At 55.3% G+C, this 21,970-nt stretch overlaps 2 protein-coding genes across 3 annotated transcripts in view; one reads left to right on the top strand and one right to left on the bottom strand.

Moving 5' to 3' along the window:
- Positions 1 to 1,545: 1,545 nt before the first annotated feature.
- On the top strand, positions 1,546 to 10,719 carry Ccdc97 (coiled-coil domain containing 97). Of its 2 annotated transcripts, XR_008721302.1 has the most exons (6): positions 1,546 to 1,728; positions 6,101 to 6,565; positions 7,192 to 7,461; positions 7,722 to 7,851; positions 8,706 to 9,237; positions 9,600 to 10,719. XR_008721302.1 is itself a non-coding variant. In XM_055617371.1 (5 exons), exons 1-5 carry the CDS (start codon positions 1,680 to 1,682, stop codon positions 8,824 to 8,826), a joined length of 1,035 nt encoding a protein of 344 aa, XP_055473346.1. In that variant the 5' UTR covers positions 1,546 to 1,679; the 3' UTR covers positions 8,827 to 10,719. The 2 variants fall into 2 exon arrangements, 1 of the variants encoding a protein (XP_055473346.1); XM_055617371.1 differs by having other exon boundaries at positions 8,706 to 10,719.
- Positions 10,720 to 15,995: 5,276 nt separating this feature from the next.
- Positions 15,996 to 21,970, bottom strand: part of Tgfb1 (transforming growth factor beta 1) — an 18,712-nt gene continuing 12,737 nt past the window's right edge. The window contains exons 6-7 of the mRNA XM_055617379.1: positions 16,762 to 16,915; positions 15,996 to 16,279 (exon numbers count right to left, since the gene is read on the bottom strand). Coding sequence (XP_055473354.1) covers positions 16,121 to 16,279; positions 16,762 to 16,915 — 313 coding nt within the window. The 3' untranslated portion in view covers positions 15,996 to 16,120. The remainder of the gene's footprint in view (positions 16,280 to 16,761; positions 16,916 to 21,970) is intronic.

Below are 21,970 nucleotides of genomic sequence, written 5' to 3'. Positions count from 1 at the left end.
GCAGGTGGGACCTGTAAGATCAGGCTGCCTCAGGCCTCTTCCCCAGGTGTATTGGGGATACTCCTAGCCTAAGGCCTGTCCTGGATGCTGCTGTCACGAAAGCCTGCACTACCTCCTGCTGTTCCTCACCATCCTGGACTGTACTGGGGACCCTGAGCACTGCAGAGGTGGCCCTCGCCCCTGTTCTCAAGAGTCTTACCTCCAGGGACTACAAATTTGTAACCAGTGACCCTGGAGTAATGGAAAGAGCTTTCTGGAGAAGAGAATGCAGGCTGAGCTTTGGGGCTTAGCTTCATTTCTCTCCTGTGCAAGCAGTGCGTTTCACATCTGAGCCAGTGTGCACAACTCAGCCCACCTCCCTTGTAGGAACCGGGGAGCCTTGGAAGGGACACAACCTGCCAAAAGAGCTAGGGGTGGCGACACAGGCCTGTATCCCACTTCCCTCAAGAGGGCTATGCATACCTTTCACAGTGCACCGGGGCCTAGGAACGCCAGGAAGAAGGCCCAGTAGTTGCAGGGCTTGGGGGCCGCCCTAAAGGGAGCAGGAAGGGTCCTGCTCCGGTGATGGGCAGCAGCGCCCTCTGCTGGCCATTCCTGAAGATGCAGCTGATTAGCTCTCTGATGAGCATCTGAGCGGAATGCAAGCCGAGTTCTCCCTCCTCGAGCCTGTTTCTAGATTTATGCACCAGCTTCCTCATAACGCTCTCCAGTTCCTTTCCTTGGTTCCCTTCCCCAAACGCTGTAGGCTCCGGCCACCTCAGGACTATGAAACCCTCTATGCTGTGGGACCCTCTTTTGCTGTTACGCTTTCTTGGGACAAAACCTTGCTATAAAACCCTGTCTAGCTTGGAACTCGCCAAGGGACAGGCTGGCTCAGACCCCCAGTGACTTCTCTGCCTCCGATTGCTGTCTGCCCTGTCCATAGTAAAGTGTTACAGCACCGAGAAATACCCATGCCAGCCAAACTGCCAGAAACAACTGCCCGTCCCTTCAGGTCTTATCTGGGCCATATCCCTACCTGAAAGCCTCCGGCTCAGCCTGTGATGGGCAGCTCCCCGCCTTCCCCGCGTGCCCCGTTTCCACGAATTCCCACACTCGTCCCTCACATCTGCAGCTCCCTCCGTTTTTGGAAACACAGAGGTACTCTCCCTGACCTCCGCTCACGCTAGCCACAGGCTGGAAGTCAAACCTACAAAGAGCACAAAGGTGGGTGAGACGGCTCAGCGCTTCAAGACGGTTGTTGCCCATCCTGACGACTGAATTCTATCCCCACTCCCAGAAGCCGTCCCCTGATTACATAAACGTTTTAATTAAAAGGCATATTCGAGAGTCTGCGATGTTCCTGTTCCTGGAGGGTGCTCAGGCAACAACCATTCCAAATATTAGCCACGAGAGGAGCTGGAGTTACAGCAGGTCCCAAAAGACGGGATCCCCGTCGACCCTCCGATTTGACGGGCTAAGGATAAATCCGCTAGACCTAGCGCCCTTCTGTTGTACCAGGTTGCCGGAGGCGGGGCTGCGCATGCGCATAAAGATCCACCTTTGACCCGGAACTTTGGTGCCTGGGTGCAGCTTAAGCCCTGGGCCCGAGACACTAGCCGGAAATGAGTACGGGTTCCTAGGGTCCTGAGTGGCCTCCGCGGCCTGCGGCGGCGGTTAGTGCATCGGAGAGGACTGTCATGGAGGCCTTGGCAGCCGCGGCAGTGGCGGAGAGGAAGAGCGATGATGGTGAGGCTCTGGCCAGGCGCCCGCGACGGGAGGGTGCTCGTGTGGTGTGACCAGGAAACGGTTCCGGCAAACGCTGAGAGGACTCTCTAGGAAGTCTGACCTCAGTTTACCGGCACGTTCATCCCTTGTTCCACTTTGGGGTCAGGTTATTCGGCCTTGTGGCGGGTGGACGTCTCCCTCCATTTCCTTCGAAATGAACCCCTTTCCGTGTCCTAGGCCAACCCATTTCTCACCATGCCGACGCCTCAAGCAGAAATAAACTCCCGTGCGAGTCTTCCAGTCTCAGACCAACCTTTCTCAAGTTACATCTTTCTATGCCAACTTGAGTTTTTCTGTGCCCCAAGCTAGCTCTCCTCCTGTCCCGTGCAAGCTCACTACAGCAAACCAACAGTTCCCATTGCATTCCAACTTCCCCCACCCCCAAAGTCTGCAGGCCATTCTGCTCCTTAGGTCCCTTTTCGCTCGCACCTTCAATGGCTTTCCCTTGTCTACTGACTTCCCACAAGTATTGCCTGAGTGTTTTGTTTTTGCGTTGTTTTGTTTTCCCAGTCACTCTTTATATAGTCAGGCTGGCCTCCAAATTGCCTTCCTCCTGTCTCAGCCTCCAAGGCGCTGGGGTGACAGCCCTGTGCTACCATGCCTGCCTTTAAAATGCTTTTGTCTTGCTCACTTTAAAAACTCCCTGTTTCAGAGTAGTCGACGTGGGGTGAGGTATACAAGAAGCCACTTGACAACCAAGAATCGGGACCCTACTGAAGCTGAATAGCGGGTTATGAATGTAGAGACGGGTGTCTATGAGTTCTACCTCTGTGGGTTTCAGTCTTTGAAAAGCTTCGGTTGTGGTGGCTTACACCTGTAAACCTGGCACTTGGGAGACTGAGGCAGGAGGTCAGCCTTGAGTTTGAAGACAGCCTGGACTACATAGTGAGTTCTGGGTTATAAGATGAGACCCTGTAGAGTGAGTCCCTGCCTCACAAAATATATATATACATATATGAATACGTGTGTATGTATATGATGTTTGTGGTTTTCCATAATAAAATTGTATATATCTTATAAACTTTTTGGTGCTAGGGCTCAAGCCCTGGGCCTTATGAATGCTAATTATACTTGCTACTACTAAGCCATACCTCCAAACCTAAAAGAGACTCTGGAGCAAGACGTGGTGAGACAGACCTATGATCAGGAGCCTGAGGCAGGAGGATGGGAAGTTCAAAGCCAGGATCTGAGGCTATGGCTTATAGGAATCCTTGCCTAGCATGCCTGAAGCCCCCCTGTCCCCGTGTACCGTTTGTGGTGGAGCAGGACGGTAGTCCTGGCACTCCCAAGTATTTTTATCAAAAGAAACGGGCGGTGTGCCCCTTGGCCCTTACAATGCCCTCACCTGACTTCTTCAGCGTGGTGTGCACTGCTCAGCATGTTCTGCCCTACCACCCACCCCAACCTGGCTTTCCCCTGAGCGCGTCCAGTGACGGAGGAGCCCAGTGCTGCCTCCACGTGCAGTTAGGCATGGCTGCTGATCTGGTTGACTAGCTTTGTTGTTTTGTTACATTTTCAGTGTTTGTTTGAACGCTTATTTGTCTGTTTATTTGAGGCAGGGTTTCACCCTGTAGCCCAGCCTCCTGAGTGCTGGGACTCCATGTGTATGCCACCCTGTCCAGCATCCACACTGTTTTCTTACGGTACTGCTTACAGGAGCCAGTGCAAGCTGGCCTTGGGAGACAGCATGCTCTGCTTCTTTCCTGTGTCTCAGGCTGCTCTTTCTTAGCCCTTGGTTTTTCCTTATTACTGCCATTCCACGTTACCAGAAACTGGGTGTTTTAAATGAACAGAAGTGAAATCTGAACTTACCATTACCAGACAGAAATAAACCACAGGCTCTAGGCTGTTGCTTGTCACTTCCTTTCAGAGATGGCTCCTGGCACTTGTTGGCCTGCAGTCTGGTCTCTGCTTCCACCCTCATAGACACACCCTGTGTGTCTGATCTTCCTTGGTCTCTCATAGTTTTCCATTTTGTTGTTGTATGTGTATGGAATCTTTGCCCAGATGCATGTCTGTGTATCATGTGTGTGCTTGGTGCCCACAGAGGCCAGAAGAGGGCATCAGAGCCCCAGGAACTGGATTACAAATGATTGTGATAGGGGCTGGGAATCAAAGCTGGGACCTCTGGAAGAGCAGCTGGCGCCCTTAACCTCTGAGCCATCTCTTCAGCCCTTCCTCAGTGTCTCTTACTACATTTTGGATATTTAATCCAGAATAAGCTCTCACTTTTCAAGAGCCTTAATTATACTTGTAGAGACGCTTTCCTCTCCCCTCCCACTACCGTTACAGGGTCCAGTAATTAAGACGTGTCTGTCTTTGGGGGACCTGGTTCTTAGCTCTCGCCAGGATGTCCTCTCCCCACACACAGCATCTGCTTTGTGTTCTGTCTGCACACACTCCGCTTCACATGGCCTGCCTCTGCCCAGCTCTGACAACCATGTCTCCAGTTCTGGACCTTTCTCTGGGGGAGCCTGGAGGTCCGTGTCCCATCACTTTCTTAGATATGACCTCTCAAAGGTCCCCTGTACCCAAGGCAGTTTCCCTAGCTCAGTCTGCTTCTCACCTGTGTCCCTGTCTCTGGGGTGGTTTGGCTGTCCCCTAGGCCAGAGCGCTGGCCCTTCCCCTAACCCACACAGGCCTCCACCCTCATGGCTTGTCCATTCCGGCACCTTCCTGACCCTCCTCCCAGCTCCCAGCCCCTGCTCCAGCTCCAGCCTCTCTTGCTTCGGTGACTGATACCCACAGTACCCATTGTGGGCATCCCCCTCTCCTGCTCATCCCAGTCAGTTAGCTGAGAATGACGCCTGCTGGCTGAAGTTCCCTCCTACCCTTGAAAACAGCTGGCTTTACCCAGCGTCTGGGTTTCCTGTTTGTCGCATAAGTCATCTTTCTTTAATCATGACCTCCCATATCAGACTGGCCTCCTCGCTTGAGAGCAGAGCCTGTAGGGGTTTGCCCTAGGGCAGGCCACACTCCTGGCTCAGGACTTCCCACAGACTTGAGAATGATTGGGGGGTGTGGGATACCTAAGGGGAAGTGAATGAGCATGTCGGTCATTGTCTTAGTTACTGTTCTGTTGCTGTGAAGAAATACCATGACCACGGCAACTCACATTAAAAAAAGCATTTAGTTGGGGCTGGCTCACAGTCTCATAGGTTAGTCCGTTGTCGTCATGGTGGGAGCATGGCAGGGGGCGGGCAGGTGCTAGAACAGCAGCGCAGGCCGAGTGCAGGCGGGTGTTAACTAGAGCAGCAGTGCAGGCCTCGGGCAGGTGCAGCTGGGAGCTCCATCCTGATCTACAGACAGAAGCTCTAGGCTTGGCATTAACTGTGAAACCTCAGAGACCCAGTGACACTCTTCCTCCAGCAAAGCCACACCTCCTAATCCTTCTAATCTTTTCAAATTGTGCACGCCCTGGTGATTAAGCATTCAAATGCATGAGCCTGTGGAGGCATTCTTATTCAAGCCACCGTTGTCACTCGACAAGTCATTGAAAGTATCTTAATGTCACCAAGGAAACAGGCAGAGTCCTCAGGGCCTGCACCGATGAGAACACTATTTTCCCCAGAAGTGCAGAACAGCCTCAGCACCTCAGTTCTTCTCTCAGCTGTCATTAAAAAGAAACACTCAATTTCCATGTTATCTGTTAGGTGTTGTGTCCGCATACATGTGTGTGAATCACAAGTCTGTATTAGGGAAGCCAGAAGGTGTTCCACCCCTTCACTGCAGTTAGAAGACAGTTGTGAGCCGCCGTGTGGGTGCTAGGATTTCAAACTGGACTTTGGAAGAGCAGCTTGCAAGTGGTGAGCCATCTGTCCAGCCACGAGACGTCACTTTCCTGGCAAGCCTTAGTATTGTTACCCTCTGATGAAACTGCCGTCCTCACATGGCCTCCCGTGTTTACGCATCACCACCACCGTCGTCGTCATCATCATTATTGGTTTTAGGTTTCTATTGTTGTGCATTTGTTTTCTGAGATTCAGTTTCACTGTATAGTCCTGGCGGGCCTTGAACTCCTAGAGATCCACCTGCCTCTGCTTCCACCATGCTGGAATTAAAGGTGTGCCAGGCTTCTGTCTCTGTTTTTCTCCACAGCCAGGGAAACACTTAACACACATGTATTTGTTAGTTAATTAGATTATTGACTTCAGCATCTCAGAGGGACCACTTGCTCACCATGATCTGTCTAGGGCCTAGAGCGTTCACCAGAATATAGTAGGTGCTCAGTAAATGCGAGCTGGGTGAGTGTGTCAGCACCCAGCCTCCTGCCTGAGCCCCCTTACCCTGATGCCCTGCCAGCCTTTAACTAAAGACTCCTCTTGTCCCACAGACTCTGTGGAACCCAGACGTGTGCACTGGGGTGAGCTGAGCCAGACTTCCATTCCGTCTGGTCCCCAGGACAAGGATGCAGCGGCCAGCACACCAGGCGTCCCGGATGGCGTCCCGGATGGCGAGGCCTCCCAGGCCGAGAGCCCGGCTGTGAGTGCCATGTTGCGTGCCATCGCTGCCAGCCACCTGCCTGTGTGCAGTCAGCAGCAGGGTGAGCCCGACCTGACAGAGCATGAGAAGGTGGCCATCCTGCGCCAGCTGTACCACGAGAAGCCGCTGGTGTTCCTGGAGCGCTTCCGTGCGGGCCTCCGAGAAGAGCACCTGGGCTGCTTCGGCCACCTGCGCGGGGATCACCGCGCCGACTTTTACTGTGCCGAGGTGGCCCGCCAGGGCACTGCCCGCCCCCGAACCCTGCGCACCCGCCTTCGGAACCGCCGATACGCTGCCCTGCGCGAGCTCATCCAAGGTGGGAGGGGGTGGGAGGGAGGCAGGGCTCAAGCCGAGCAAGAGGGTGCAGGAAGCCAGACCCCCAGTAACTCCAGGGACAGAAAGGTCCTGGGGAAGGAGCCAGGCACACCAGGAGACAGGGTCAGAACTCAGTGGATGACAGCGTGGCAGCTGGCGCACTGCTCAGATTCCCCTGCCTAAGCCTTTCAGGCACTGGCAGGAGTGGCATTCAGATGGCTACACTAACGCCACGCACGGCATTTTGGTGCTCACTTGCCACTAAGGAACAGGCGTTGCCGTCTGCACACCATGCACAGAAAGCACTGCTGGAAGCCAGGGTGGGGATTTACGTGTGGCTTAGGGGACACAAGGCCACCCTGAGAAAAACACAGGTGCAGAGCACGAAGGAAGAAGAGCCTGGTGTGGTGGGTCATGCCCTAGAGTTTGGGAAGCCAGCAGGAGACTCTGAATCAGACGCCAGCCTTGGCTACCAGTGGCTCCACCGAGGCTGCGCACTCAGTGCCCCACAGACCTCAGGCCCCTGTGGGTGGTTTATCACGTACAAATGCACACATCTTACAGACAGGGCACACGAGTCCATGCTCAGGCACGTGTGCTCACACACATCCTGCCTCCTGCCTACAGGCGGCGAGTACTTCAGCGACGAGCAGATGCGGATCCGCGCCCCGCTGCTCTATGAGCAGTACATAGGACAGTACCTCACAGAGGAAGAGCTCAGCGCGCGCACCCCGGCCCCCCAGGCCCCCAAGCCCGGCGCCCCCAGCACACCTTCCTATCCACTCTCCGACCTGCTGTTTCAGTCCTACCAGGAACGGGAGCTGCAGCAGCAGCTGCTCAGGCAGCAGGAAGAGGAGGAGGCCTGCTTTGAGGAAGAGGAGGACAGTGATGAGGAAGGTAAGGGCCAGGAGCAGGCCACCCTGCCAGGCCTGTCTCCCCATGTGGTGTCACCCAGCTGGGCCCCAACCTGTGAGACGAGAAGGTCTGGCCTCACCCGCTGCCTGCCATCTCTTCCAGTCTCCAGGGCCCAGCATGACCACTGCATCCGGTGTGCGCCCCAGAAGGGCAGGGACTGGGCTGTCTTGACAGCACGGGGCTGGACATAGGACGGTAGCCTGTCAGAGTCCCTCAGGCCACACTCCTGGGTGTTTCCACAGACCAGACATCAGACAAAGACACGGAGGCCTGGGTGCCCGACTTGGAAGAGAGGCTGATCCTGCGGATGGAGTTCACCAGCCGCATGCACCAGCGCTTCTTGGACGGCAAAGACGGGGGCTTCGACTACAGGTGCCTCCCAGCCACAAGCAGGTCCCCACCTAGCCTCAGAGGGACCCCCTTAATGGCGCTAGAGGGCCCTGAACTATTTCCCCACCGTGGGTCCTGGTGTCAGTCACTCTGGGGGTTGTGACAAAACACTGAAGTGAAGCCTGATGACACAACACCTTCATCCCAGCACTTGGAGGCAGAGGCAGTTGGATCTCTTGAGTTCCAGCCAGGGTGACGTAAGACGCTGACTCAAGGAAAAGGAAAGAAGGAAGGGAAAAAAAAAAAAAAAAAGATAAATGGCTGTCATTTGAGCCAGTCTCTTCCTTATGATTTCATCCCTGGGGCTGGCAGCTCAGGACCCTGCCTGCCTACACCCAGGCCCAATGGCATGTGTACTGTGTCCACAAATAGCTTCAGTGGAACAGGGACCCTGCTAACAGCCGACATGGGGTCCATCCCGCATGTGGGATTCATGTAGTGCCAGCTGGGGCCACCAAGGCTGCGCAGTGGGCGTGGCCCCTGTGGGCCGGCCCTGCTGCCACACTAGGGAGCCCCAAGGACGTCAGAGGTAGGCCCAGACCTGTGCCCTCAGGAGGGCAGCAGAGGCCAGAGCTAGGGTTAAAGCAAGGGACAGGTGCATGCGAGATTCCCTGCCTGAAGGAGACCCCTCCCATGCAGAGCGGTGGTGACGCAGATCCACAGTAGTGGGGCCAGTGGGGCCGGGTGGCCCTTAGAGGCAGGACCTGAGAAGCCTTTTTATGTAGACTGGTTGGGAAGGCCCCCCTTTGGGATTCCAGAAGGCCCCAGGGTACCCAGGGGTCAGGTCCCCAGACCTGGGCCTCCGTGCCCAGCCGCTGACGGCTTTCCTCCTGCAGCACGGTGGATGACAACCCCGACTTTGACAACCTGGACATCGTGGCTCGTGACGAGGAGGAGCGCTACTTTGATGAAGAGGAGCCTGAGGATGTGCCCAAGCTAGACCTGGATGGGGACTGACTGCCCCCGCCCTGGCAGCCACCCATGTTGGCAGCTGATGACAGGCTGGCTTAGTGACTCTGGGACCATCACCTCCGCTTTGTTTACAGGTTCCCACTCTTCTCCCCAGGAACATCATTACGTCCGTCTGTCTGTCTCCCCTCACCCCCACCCCACCCCAAACAGGGTTTCTCTGTGGCCCTGGCTGTCCGGGACTCCATTTGCAGCCCATGCTGGCCCTGAGCTCCCAGAGCTCACCTGCCCCTTCCTCCTGCCTGCTGGGATTAAAGGCCTGTGCCACCGCACCCAGTGCTTCTCTCTTTGAGATAGGACCTTGCTGAGGAGCACCAGCTAGCCTGCTACTCTCTTTGTAGCCAAGGCTAGTCTGAAACTCCGTACTCCTGCCTCAGTTCTCACACGCTGTGCCCGCAGGTGAGTCACCATGCCTGGCCTGCCTGGCTTGTTCTTCCCCTCTCTGGTGTCACTGCCTCCTCTAGCTTCCTAGGTCCACCCTCTGCCTTTCTGTGCCCCCAGCAGGGCCCCAACAGTCACCTGGCAGTTGCCAACTGTCACACAGATGCTAGCATGTACTTCAAGCACACCTGGTCCCCAGCACAGCTTTGGGCTTCCCCACCCCTCTGTCCCCATGTCCTACACTGGGCACCACTTTGCTTCTCCAGAGGTCCCACCTCACTCTTCAGGCCTCCTTGTTCATTTCATTTCTCTCCAGACCTTGCTGTCTATCCCTCTGTCTCAGCCTTTATGACTCTGGTTCTCTATGTCCCCTCCCCCAGGCCTGGCAGCCAAGGGCAGCAGAAGCCTTCCCTGAGGGCAGGGGTCAAGGGAACCCAGGTGGCACAAGCCTCCTCTGGTACGTGTGGACACTGGCTGAGAGTGCTGGCAGAGGCAGAGCTGGGCACCACAGAGCCAGTATAGGAGGAACTTGAAGGCGGGGACTCTTTTCCCCCCAGCCCCCCTTCCCAGCCACAATTTTCCTTTTCTTCACTTCCTCCACCTCCTTCTCCCTCTCCTGTTTACACTCCCCAAATGCGCACAGCCTGTTATCATGGTCTTGAGTCACCACAGACACACAGCCTGCCCCAGTGTCCCTGCCCCCAGCCGGCCACAGGGCCCACCCCACAGAGCCCCCTGCTGCCCTGGGCTAATGAGAGCCAGATGGCTGTTTGTGACTCAGCCGTGGCCTGTGGGAACCCAGACGTCCTACCTTCCCATGCCCCACACCCAGCCCTGGCAGCCCCAGCAGACCACAGGGACCTGCTCCTGAGAACAGGGTGCTAGCACGTCTGGCCCTGAGGGTCCAAGCTGCTTGGAGACAGAATGGTGGTGGCTGGCACTCTGCTCTGGACATACCTGAAGGACCCTCAAAACTGCTTTGTGGAGCCAAGGTCCTGACCCCTGGATCTTGGCTCTGCCCTCTGGGTCAACTAAACTCGCAGAGAGCTACTTAAAGTAGCAAAAGATCCTCAGCAGCTCAGCCAGGGCCAGGCCTCCTGACAACCCTAGAACCACAATGTCAACTGCCACTTGTCACCAACGATGGATGGAAAGGGCCCAGCAGTAGCCATGTGCACCTTGAGACCAGCTGGCCTCCCAGGTAGAGCCAAGACTGGCACATAACCCTCCACGCCTCTCGGCCAGTTGGCCACCAGGTGACTACCCGAGCTGGACAGTGGTGGAGACAGGAAGACGGACTTCCTCAGGCCTCGAAGACAACAGAAGGTGCAGGTGTTGTGGCTCGTGCTATGGTGGCGGGTGCTAAGCAGTTACAGCCCCACCCTTGTCCCCCAGGGTCCAGCCACACTGGACAGGAGCCAGGAGTGCTCTTTTGGGGACTTGTGTTGGCTCATGTATTTTCAGTTGCTGTCCGGATCATTAAATTTACTTTAGAAACTCTGTCATCCATCAGTCTGTTATGTAACTTTTAAAAAGAGCTGAGCCACACAGCCATTGAGTCAGGATCTGGGGTTAGTCAGATGGTTCAGTCTGCAAATGAGAGACAGAGGTGGGGCTGGCCACAAGGACAGGGATTAGATGAGGAGACAGGAAGAAAGGTGGAGACAGAAGGGGGCAGAGACAGCAAAGGCACGCCCTGCTTGTGCAGCCCCCACAGTCGCTGGCTTCTCTGATCTGGGTCCTGAGGACAGGCAGGCAGAGAGGCTGAGTCAGGGAGGGAGAGCCCCTCCATGGGCATCCGGCCCCCACCCCATGTCTCCTGCCTGGCCTGCCCTGGCCAGGTCTAAGCTGGGTGTTGTCCTGCGCCTGTGCCTACCCCCTCCCCCATCTCTCCCACTGCCTGCTCCGCCAGCCTCAGCTCCTTTCTGGGGAGGTCCCTGCCTGCCCCATTCTGTCCTCCTTTCTTTCTGCTGTCTGTTATCTCCTCCCTGGCTGCAATCCCCCAACACATGTCTCTGTCCCTTGTCGGTCACCAGGCTCTGAGCTCTTGCCACCTTTGTCAGTGGCCTGCCCCACCCCTACGCACGCCCACCCCCTTTCAGCCTTCACCCTCTTTCCTGTCCCTCTCCCTGCTGTCTCCTAGTCCACCCCCTTCCCGTCTGTCTCCCAGACCCTGGGACATCCAGGTCAGAGCTCCACGGGTGGCCCAGGAACCTAAAGAAGGGGTCACCACCTTGCCCCCACCCACAAGAGGGCAGCAAGGCTGCCGGCCCGTCTGAGCAGAAGGAAATGTCTACGCTGTGGCCTGGCCACCCCCACCCCCAGGACTCGCTGGGCTGCTGCCGCCCCCAGGGCTGGGGCCGGGTAAACAGCGGCGGGCAGCCCGGGGATATTTATACCCAGGCTGGGCGTGAGGCCAGTGCCCACCACAGCCCCTGCCCTGCCCTGCCCTACCCGCTGCCACAGCCAGCTCTGAGCCAGCGTGGCACCCGCCAGCAAAGGGACACCGCAGACAGGCTCCACTCGGCACAAAGGCCAAGCAGCACCGGTCAGACAACAGCCAACGGCTTCGCACGAAAACAGCAGTGAAGGGTGCCGGCCACCCTGCCCCGCCCCCAGTCCTAACCCTGACACCTTCAAAAGTGGCCTAGACAACTCACACGCAGAAGCCACCAGCCCACAGAACCAGCTCCACCTGCGCACAGATGCCCACCCTAGCTGAAACCCATCTAAAGGGACGGGCAGGCCTCAGAGCCCGGCATTGCCTCTCACACACACGCCGAGCACCATGGATGCAAACTGTGAACCACCTGTTACTCCATGAACAAAACAGCAACCACAGGACGCTGCCCTCAGGGCGAGGCTGTCACGCGGCTGGTACAGTGCTTGCCTGGGGCATAAGAGCCGAAACCCAAGCACTGGAGAGCAGCCGGCCTCAGCCTTCCTCGTGCTGCGACCCTTTAACACAGTCGGTGAAATTGTTTTCATTGCTCTTCATAACTAATTTTTCTAACATAGTTTTGCCACTATAAATCGTAAGTATTTAGGTTTTCCAATGGTTTTAGGTGAACCCTGTGAAAAGGTTGTTTGAAAACCTTTTCAACAAAGGTTTTTCGAAGACCCGCTTGTCAAAGCGGGTCTCCACACACAGGTTGAGAACCGCTGCTCTAGAGCGAGCAGCAGGACAATTAGGAGTTCAAAGACCGTGAGTAAAGATTAAAACCACTTCCCTAGCACACGAGGCCTGGAGTTACGCTCTCGTTCTCAGCCCGGCCGCTGACCTCGCACTCACGTGTGCATACTTAAAAATGTTAAACTAAGTCTTTAAAAACACACAATTTTAACTCACAAATCACACACCCACAAGGCACACAGACACCAGAAACTATCATACGTGTGTATCAAAAACAGCTCATGTGAGAAACAAAACACACAACACCTTTCCAGAAAGTCCTTCTCACAGACCACAAGCATTAAAAAAAGAAAAAGAAAAACAAAACCAACAACCCTGGTTTCAAGTGGAACTGACACTAAAGCTGTAAAATTTTACACCCAGAGAACTGTGAAGATGCTGAAGAAAAAAAAAAAAATCAGACTAAAAACTCGTCCCACTGGTACACTCTCACCAGCCACGAGTGCCAGCAGAGAGCCCACAGAGAGAACCTTCCCAGCTTGCCCAGCCAAAAATGGGAGGCAGCAGACACTCAGCAGAAATGTGGCACTCACTGGCCACAAACGGGGAGCTGAACACACCCCCCCAAACTGACAATACCATGCTGGCCAAAAGCCTTCCAGCAACCAGGGGCGGGGGGGGGGGGGGGGTTCTGAACACCTATGAAGTCACACTGGAGACAAAACACACTGGTACTGTGTGTGCCATGCCGGGGAAGCAGGCTTTCAAGGGGAATCTTGTTCCGGTCCCCTCCCCACTCCCCCAGGCCCCAGCAGGTCCAGGACGGGGGCAGGAAGGCCTGTGCAGGCCTCCTGGACTGCTTCCTGCCCCGAGAGCTGGACAGGAAGCCGGGGCTACAGCCGGAACCCAGGCTCCCTCCCACCAGCAACCCCATGCCAGGAGGCCTGAGGTAGAAGCCGCTGGGCAGGAGGGATGGGTCGGGCCACCGGCGAGCCCAAGTGCCAGGGCAGTGGGCAGAACAAGGGCCAGCAGGGGTGCTGTGCCTGCAGTTTCCCCTCCCCCGTGCCCGCCAGCCGGGCCTGTGGGGAGCAACAGGCAGGTGGGCGGGCTGGGTGGCCGGTGTGAGGAAGGGTTCAGCAGCCCTGGGGGTGTGTCCGGGTGCGTGGGAGCTGCTACGTCTGGGATCCTGGGTGTGACTGCGTCTGGGTCTGTGGGGCCCCTTGGGACTCCCCAGCAAGTGGGTGTGTGTGAAGGGTGTCAGCCGGTAGCTGTGACAGCAGAGCCAGTCGTCTGGCTGGAGTCGTGGCTGGAGTCATGACGTGTTCGGGACCTCAGTGTGTGTGGTATGAGAGGGTTTGCAACGGGTCATGCAATGGGCATGACCCCATGGAGGATGTTTGTGTGGCTGCTGGGGGGAGACCGGTTCCCAACAGGGCTCCAGAGCTGGGATGCGTCTGCTGTGTTGGGACACCGTCTGGCATGCGGTAGAGCCACGGCTGAGAACTGCACTTGTGAGACGGCCTTTTCTATCGGACTTTCTACCCACGCCCTGTCCCTGGGAGGCCCCGGGGCTGGGCTAGTTTATAGTCTGCATACGTGGTGTGGCCTGTGACTGCTGCCAGGTGTCAGAACCTCCAGGTCCTGAGAGTTGAATGCATTGGTGTGGTCGTGGGACACTGTCCATATTTTGGTGTCTGCTAGGGATGGTGAGAGCCATTCAGCAATCCCTGAGGGACTCCAGGGACAGCGATCCAGGCTGTGTCCTCGCTTCTGTCTCTGCTGGGGCCAGTCTTCAGTGCTGTGAGCTCCTGTGACAACTGTCTTTACAGAGTGAGCTCTCCCAGCCCCCCAGCCTGGTCCTCAGAGTTCTCACACCCAGACTGGGAAGAGGCCGGGAGGCCTCCTTAGACCATAGGAACTGTACTGCCCGCCAGCCTCCCGGACAATCCCTGAGAGAAAACCAAGTCCAGGAGCCCTGGGGGCCTGAGGAAGGCAGGGGGCAAGGGAAGTGAAACCCAGAAGAGAGGAGACAGAGGAAGCAGCAGAGAACTCACCAGCTCATTCCAACAGATGGGGAGATGGAACACAGCACCCGCTGGGCTCCAGCCTCCAGTATATCTTGCCTGGGTAATGTATTTCCCTGAGGTCACTCTCACTCCACACACACACACTCATTTTAACTCCGTGACTTACCAGAGACAAGGCCCTGTACTGTTTATTAGGTCATCTGGTAATACTATGCATCCCCCAAGTTCTCCCAGGGTCCCATACTCTTGATACGCCACAAAACTCACTACTTCAGTGGATTTAAGAAATAACAGCTCCCATGTGTGGGCGCATCTTCCTGCAAAGAGCACACGGTCTCCCAAAATGGGTAAGTGAGCTTTTGGAGAGAACGGGAGGGTCCAGTCAGGCTCTGGCCGTCTGGGAATTATGCAGATCACACTGGCTTTGAACTTGCTGTGCTCTCCTGCTTCTGCCTCCTGTTCAAATTACAGGCATACACCACCACACCGATTAAAGCAGGCTTTTTCTGAAGGACCAGGTACTGTCTCTGGCGCGCGCGCGCGCGCGCACACGCACACAGACACACGCACACACACACACACACACACACACCAGGCTGCAGACACAGCAATACAGCTACAGTGTGTGGAGGAAGGGAGAGTGTGGCTGTGGGCAACAGAACCTTATCCACAGAAACAGGCTATAGGCTGGGGCAGGCTATGGGCCAAAGTTTGCCAAACCCTGCTCCCTTAGGCTATAGGAAGAGCCTGTGAGCAGCCACACACCTGACGCGTAGGAGGGTTAGCTCTGACTCAGTGCCCATCCCTGTTCCCTTCCAGTCATGTTGTTCCTCACGGGGTGGCACACCCCAAAATGGCTGTCCCTTGTCACTTCCGTCTTCCAAGACTATCCCCCCACACACACCGAATCCGTTCCTTAAGCTTCCTTCAGATCTGAAATGCCACTTCCTCCTAGGCCACATGGCGGCCACCAACACCAAACACTGAACTGGTTTTTGAACTTTGGTTTGGCTGTCCTGGAACCCACTTTGCAGACCAGGCTGGCCTTGAACTTGAAGATCCACCCAGCTCTGCCCCCTCGTGAGCCACCACTGTTGTTTTGTCCTGAGACAGGGTCTGATGGAGCCCGGAAGTGCCTCATTCTCTGGCTTCCTTGCCAGTGCTGGCATTTCAGCACCCCACCCCCAACTCTGAACCAGCACTTTGTGGTCTGTGGCTTGAGACAGGGTCCCACCATACAGCCCCGGCTAGCCTAAACCTCGGAGATGCACCCGCCTCTGCCTCCTAGAGCGCGGGCATTCGTCACGTGAGCCACCACAAAACACAACCCGTGGAAGCAGCATTTTCCCCCCTCTTCTACAATTCTCACGCCAGACAGCAGGAAGTCAGGCTCTTCCGGATTGTCTCAGCAGATGCGCAGTGGCAGAAGTACTGCGAACGCGGCCTAATCGGGTTTCCCCCTGCTCCCAGCTTTGCCCACCGGAATCCTGGGGTCAAAGCAGGCGTTCAGTACGGAGGGCTGGAGGCGGTGCCACAGGACGGGACAAGGCGCCAGAGCCTCTGCAAGGAGGGCGACGCGACGTGGCGCCCAATTACACGGAGACCAGCAGTCCTCTCTCACCTTTAATGGGCTCCCCAGGTGGGCTCAGGGGTGCAAGTGTCCTTAAATACAGCCCCGGGCGCAGCGGGCGGGGCGGGGGCGGGGCCGGGCCTGCCGGGCGGGGCGGGGCGGGGCGGGGCCTCAGCTGCACTTGCAGGAGCGCACGATCATGTTGGAGAGCTGCTCCACCTTGGGCTTGCGGCCCACGTAGTAGACGATGGGCAGCGGCTCCAGCGCCTGCGGCACGCAGCACGGCGACGCCGAAGCGCCTGGGTTGTGTTGGTTGTAGAGGGCAAGGACCTGCGGACGGGCCAGGGTCACTATCGGTGTCCCACGGACTCTGCCCATCTGTCCATCTCTACATTTCTGTCTCTTATCTCTGAGTCGCTCCCCAACTTCCATCTCCCTGCCTCCCTATCTCTCCCACTTCCATTTGTCTCTTCCTATCTCCCAACTCTCCCATTGTCTCTCTTCCAAAGGCTTCCATCCCTTTGTCTCTTTCATCTGTCCCCATCCCTGTCTCTCCTTATCTCTCATCACTGATTCTCCCATCACTCACTCATTTCCCATCTCCAACCCTCCCAATCTGCTTCTGCATCTCACCCGCTCTCCCCAGCCAGCTCTCTGACTCTCATCTCTCTCTGCTTCTCCCTGTTTCTGTCCCCTGTCTCCCTTCCACCCTATCCTGCTGACTCCACACTGGTCCAACCTCCCTCTTTCCCCCCCCCCCCCCCCCGACCAACCCCGCCTTTGCTCCATCCTGTCCCACGGGCCAGACCTACCTTACTGTACTGTGTGTCAAGACTCCAAATGTAGGGGCAAGGCCCCAGACAGAAGTTGGCATGGTAGCCCTTGGGCTCATGGATCCACTTCCAGCCCAGGTCCTTCCGAAAGTCAATGTACAGCTGCCGCACACAGCAGTTCTTCTCCGTGGAGCTGAGGACGGGAGGAACGAAGGTCAGAAGCAGGGACAGGCCCTCCTCCAGCCTGTCCACTGGGTACCTCATCTCCAGCTGGGCACCCCAGGACCCCTGAAGTAACGGCAACACTGAGAACAGCCACCCAGGCTGCCCCGGAGGCTGTTCCCGCCGAATGCGGATGCCCACAAGCACCGAAGCCCATGAGCACGCGCAGAACAGGGCGTGATAGATCACATCACATCTACACACGGAGCCCAGAGGGGCAACCCCACGGCCCCACGTGTCCCGACACGTCCCATTTGTACGACAAATGTTCACTGAACCAGCACTGAATGCTGGGCCGAGGCCTGAGAGGCCAAGCAGCACAAACAAAACCCACTGCTGCCTTTGGAGGCCATGGCTGGTCACGACGCTCCTCCGATCCAGATGTGGCTCTGCCCCGTTTACAGCAAATGCCTGAATGAACCACCATGAGTCATGGCGTACCAGACTTGGCTTCCCCCGGCCTCCTTTCTAGTCCTCAGCCACGGTCCTCACCAGGCACGGAGGCACACACTTGTAATCCCAGCACTTGGGAAGGTCCCTAAGGTCCTCCTTGGAGACCTAGTGAATTTGAGGTTAGCCTGGGCTCTGCGAGACTGTGTCTCCAAAAGCCAAAACGAAACAACACAGTCAGTCCTACCTCAGGCCTCTGCACACAGTTTGTGCGCCCAACGTATTCTTCCCATAGATGCCCACTCTGGCTTCTTCCTTTACACGTCACTCAAGTCTGGCTCTGGCTCAGGGTTGGCAAGACAGCTTGGCAGATACAAGAGCTTGCCTTGAAAATCCCATGACTTGAGCATGATTCCCCAAACCCACAAGAAGACGACGACGGGCTCCACAAAGCTGTCCTCTGCCCTCCTCGTGTGCATCACGGCATGTGTCAAGGCCAGCCTGGACTACAGAGTGAGCTCCAGGACAGCCACGCATGGTGGGGCATGCCTTTAATACCAGCAGAACTCCGGCTACACGGTGAGATCCTAAACAGTTTGTCAACCTTGGCTCAGCTACCCATCACTCCCAAAATACTGCCATGCTTGCGGCAGACGGTCAGTGTCAGGTACGAACGGGCAACACCGTCTCTGACAGGCCTTGCTTGCTGCCATCTACAGTGTCCATCGAAACGGCTGTTAAATTCCACCACGGTGTCTTAATGCTGCAATTATGACAAACTGTGAGTCCATGTACGGTTTTTGGTGCTATTTGTTTGCTTGAGACAGGGTTTCTCTGTGCAGCCCTGGCTGTCCCAGAACTCGCTCTGAAGTCCAGGCGGGCCTCGAACCTAGGGGTGTGCCTGCCTCTGCCTGCAAAGTCCTGCCATTACAGGTGTACGGCACCACTACCAGCTTTTCCTATGTTTTAAAGATTATGTATTCATTATTTTTATTTATGTGTATGTGTGTGCCTATGGAAGTTTTTATGTGCACTGTGTTTGTGCAATGCCCAAGGAGGCAAGAAGAGGGCATCAGGTCCCCAGGGACTGGAGTTTTAGAAGTTTGTCCCTTTTAGTGACCATGTGGGTGCTGGGAATTGAACCTAGGTCCTCTGGAAGAACAGCCAGTGCCCTTAACTGCTGAGCCATGTCTCCAGCCCCAAACTGTCCATATCTGAAGCAAGTCAAAATCCTGATGACGTGAGAAGCCGGAAGAGGCCTGCATCATGTCTGCTGTTTGTCTACTCTGAAATTCCCACTGCAAAATAACTTTAATCAGACCAGGACAATCAGCCGCGTGTGGTGGCACATCCCTGTGAGCCCAGCACTGGGGAGGCAGAGGCAGGCAGATCTTTGTGAGTTCAAGGCCAGCCTCGTCTACAGAGTGAGTCCAGGACAACCAGGGCTACACAGAGACACCCTGTCTCAAAGAAAAGAAAAAAAGAATACAAAAATTGAATAGTTCCCAACCTCTTGAAGGGTGGGGGTCGGGGACAGGCTTTCACTTAGCCAAGGCTGGATTCCAAGTCCCTCTGTAGCCAAGGCTTACCCTGAACTCCTCCTGAATCTGCTTTTCAAGTGCTGGGATCACAAGTATACCACTCCAGTTTTCCTGGCCCGGCTCCTACCCGGGCCCCTTCACCAGGTTTCTTTTCCTTTTCAGAATGTTTCGGCATTGTTTTTATTAAATATTATCTGCCCTCCTCTCACCAGGGGGAAGTGTCTCTTAGTGTGCAGATGGTCAGCAAATGCTGGGCCTATGGATTGACTGATGAGCGCTACTACAAGGGAGAGACTCTTTCTCTGCAGCCCTGGCTGTCCTAGAATTCACATGTAGACCAAGCTGGCCGCAAACTCCAGAGACCCACCCATTTCTACTGCCTGAGTACTGGTCAGTGCCAGGTTTTGCTATGTAGCCCAAGCTAACCTTGAACTCCTGATAATCCCGCCTTAGCTTCCCAACTACTGGGTTTACCGGCCACTGCCACCTCACCGTGCATGATCTGCAGGAGGGAGGAGAGGTAAGACAAGGTCTCACCATGTAGCCCAGGCTGACCCAGAATTTGTAGCCTAGGATGACCAGAAAGACTTGAAGCTCTTGTGTTCATGGCATGTAAGCAACTCACGGTGTAGAGACGCCGATGTGGTGAAATTCAAACTCCACTCCAAATAAAGAGGCTGGCGAAAGTGCTAAAATGCCCACCGTGCTCTGGTTTGCTCTTGCTTTTCGAACAGGGTTTCTCTGTGTAGCCTTGGCTGTCCCGGACTTACTCTGTAGACTAGGCTGGCTATGAACCCATAGAGATCCACCTGTCTCTGCCTCCCGAGTGCTGGGATTAAGGCCTGTGCCACTGCACCAAGAAGGATCGGGTTTTTATGTGCACTAGTGTGATAGCTTTCTGGATTCCCAAATTCTTAACAGTGGCAGAGAGTTACTTTTAGAATCAGAACAAAGTAACTCAAAGAAGGAAAAAGCAGGTTCTTCCTCAAAAATAACTCTAAGATACACGCAAGGGATGGGGCACCGGCTGCTCTTCCAGAGGACCCGGGTTCAATTCCCAGCACCCACATGAAGGCTCACAACTGTCTGTAACTCCAGTTCCAAGGGATCTGACCCTGTCTGGTCTCTGTGGGCACTATGCCTGCCTGCATGCGGTCCACACACATCCAAAGCATACATGTAAAATAATAAAATAAATAACTAAGCCCGGAGGTGACGGCTCACTCCTTTAATCCCAGCACTCAGGAGGTGGAGGCAGGGGGATCTCTGAGTTCAAGGCCAGCCTGGTCTATAGAGTGAGTTCCAGGATAGCCAGGGGTACACAGAGAAACCTTGTCTTGAAAATAAGCAAAATTTGGCAAACTAAGAGCAAATGTGTGAGTTAGGCAGGCATGACTGCACACCTATAATCCCAGTGGTCAGGAAATAGAACCGGGAGGGTTGTTGCAAGTCTGAAGCCAGCCTGGTCTACACAAGGTTTCAAGGAGGGTGAGGCCATACAGGGAGACCCTTTTCAAACAACAAAAAGGGAGCAGCTGAGTGTGCCACACTGAGAAACTCTGGAGACACAACTGCACAGACTGGCTGAAAGAGGTGTGGCCATGAGCCACTCCTTTCCAGAGCAAGAACTTCCAGCCCGGATACCGCGGGCCCAGTCGACTAACCTGCTCCTTTCTGTGGGAACCACGGGCACTGGGCCCGTATTGCACAAGCAAGCCTTCCAGGGGACTGTGACATCCCTGCCTTTGTCTTCCTCTCTGTGTAGCCTTGGCTGTCCTAGAACTCACTCTGTAGACCAGGCTGGGCTTGAACTCAGAGGTCCGCCTGCCCCTGCCTCCTGAGTACTGGGATTAAAGGCGTGTGCCACCACTGCCTGGCACACGGGGCTTTCTGGGAGGCAGTCCTAGGCGTGGCACAGCTCTTGCTTTTTCAAGCCTCCTTGGTCTGCCGGGACCCAGCAGAGCCTAACCTGCGCAGGGACCTGCGTGGGGCCTGGGAGAGATGGTGTGTGAGCCGGCAAGCTGGCATAAAAACAGCTCTGCCGTGGAAAGCTGTGCGCAGACACTGAAGCAGAGTGCTACAATATAAACTGAACACCCCTTTTCGGAAAGGCTTGGAACGGAAAAGTACAGCCTTTGAGGATACGGGGATATTTGCACAGAGCTCAGAAAACATTAACTGCCCTCCTGCTCCCCACTTATTTTATTCTTATTATTATTCAATTTTTTGAGGCAGGATCTCGTTATGTATGTCCTGGAATGTCCTGCTATGTAGACCGTGCTCGCCTCAAATTCAAAGATCCGCCTGCCTCTGCCTCCTGAATGATGGGATTAGAGCTATGCGCCACCAAACCCGGCTACTAAAAAACAAAAAACCTATGTGTATGAGTAGTCTCCTGAGCGTAGGTATTCGTGCACTGCCCACGGAGGACAGAAAGAGGAATTAGACCTGACTGTTCTGAGTCAGTGTGTGGGTGCTGGGAAATGAATCTGGGTCTCCTACAAGAGCCGCCATCTTAGCTGCTGAGCCGTATCTCAGGCTCTAACACAGACCAGGTTGCCCCAAACACACTGTAACTATTGACGACTCTGAACTCCTGCTCCTCCTGCCTCTACCTTCCCAGTGGCAGGACTACAGTTGTGTCCACTACGGCCAGCTGGAGTTTGGACTTCTGAATTATGGATTCTTAACTGGTTCATGTCCTCCAAATTTTAAGTGTCAACAGCTGCCAACTCCTGGCTAATTTCATTCTATCTGTTTTCTTTCTGCCACTGTATTCTTTTGTTTTGTTTTTTGACACAGGGCTTCTCTATGTAGCCCTGGTTGTCCTGAAATTTACTCTGTAGACAAGGCTGAGACCTCAGATTCATCTGCCTCTGCCTCCTAAATGCTGGGGTTACAAGCCTGCACCACTACTGCCGGGCTTGCCACTGTCTCCTTTCACTTGTTTATTAGGCTCTTTAGAAAAGTTCGCTTTCTCTAAGAAAGTGTGGAATATTTTTAAATGAAAATATGGGCCAAAAGTAAAAATCAGTATGCTCAGGGGTAGAGCCCCTGCCTAGAATCCCCCAGTGAGGGGCTGGGGTGTGGCTCAG

This window comes from Psammomys obesus, unplaced genomic scaffold, assembly GCF_907164565.1.
Source record: "Psammomys obesus unplaced genomic scaffold, mPsaObe1.curated_primary_1811, whole genome shotgun sequence".
NCBI classification, from domain to species: Eukaryota; Metazoa; Chordata; class Mammalia; order Rodentia; family Muridae; genus Psammomys; species Psammomys obesus.
Note: the sequence above shows the minus strand (reverse complement) of the source record. Positions and strands in the feature narration are given on the sequence as shown.

Bases quoted from the DNA above. Each gene is read 5' to 3' on its own strand.
- Ccdc97 (XM_055617371.1), top strand. From the start codon at position 1,680: ATGGAGGCCTTGGCAGCCGCGGCAGTGGCGGAGAGGAAGAGCGATGAT. The intron at 7,462-7,721 runs GTAAGGGCCAGG...GTGTTTCCACAG, and splicing joins GGAGGACAGTGATGAGGAAG to ACCAGACATCAGACAAAGAC. The intron at 7,852-8,705 runs GTGCCTCCCAGC...TTCCTCCTGCAG, and splicing joins GACGGGGGCTTCGACTACAG to CACGGTGGATGACAACCCCG.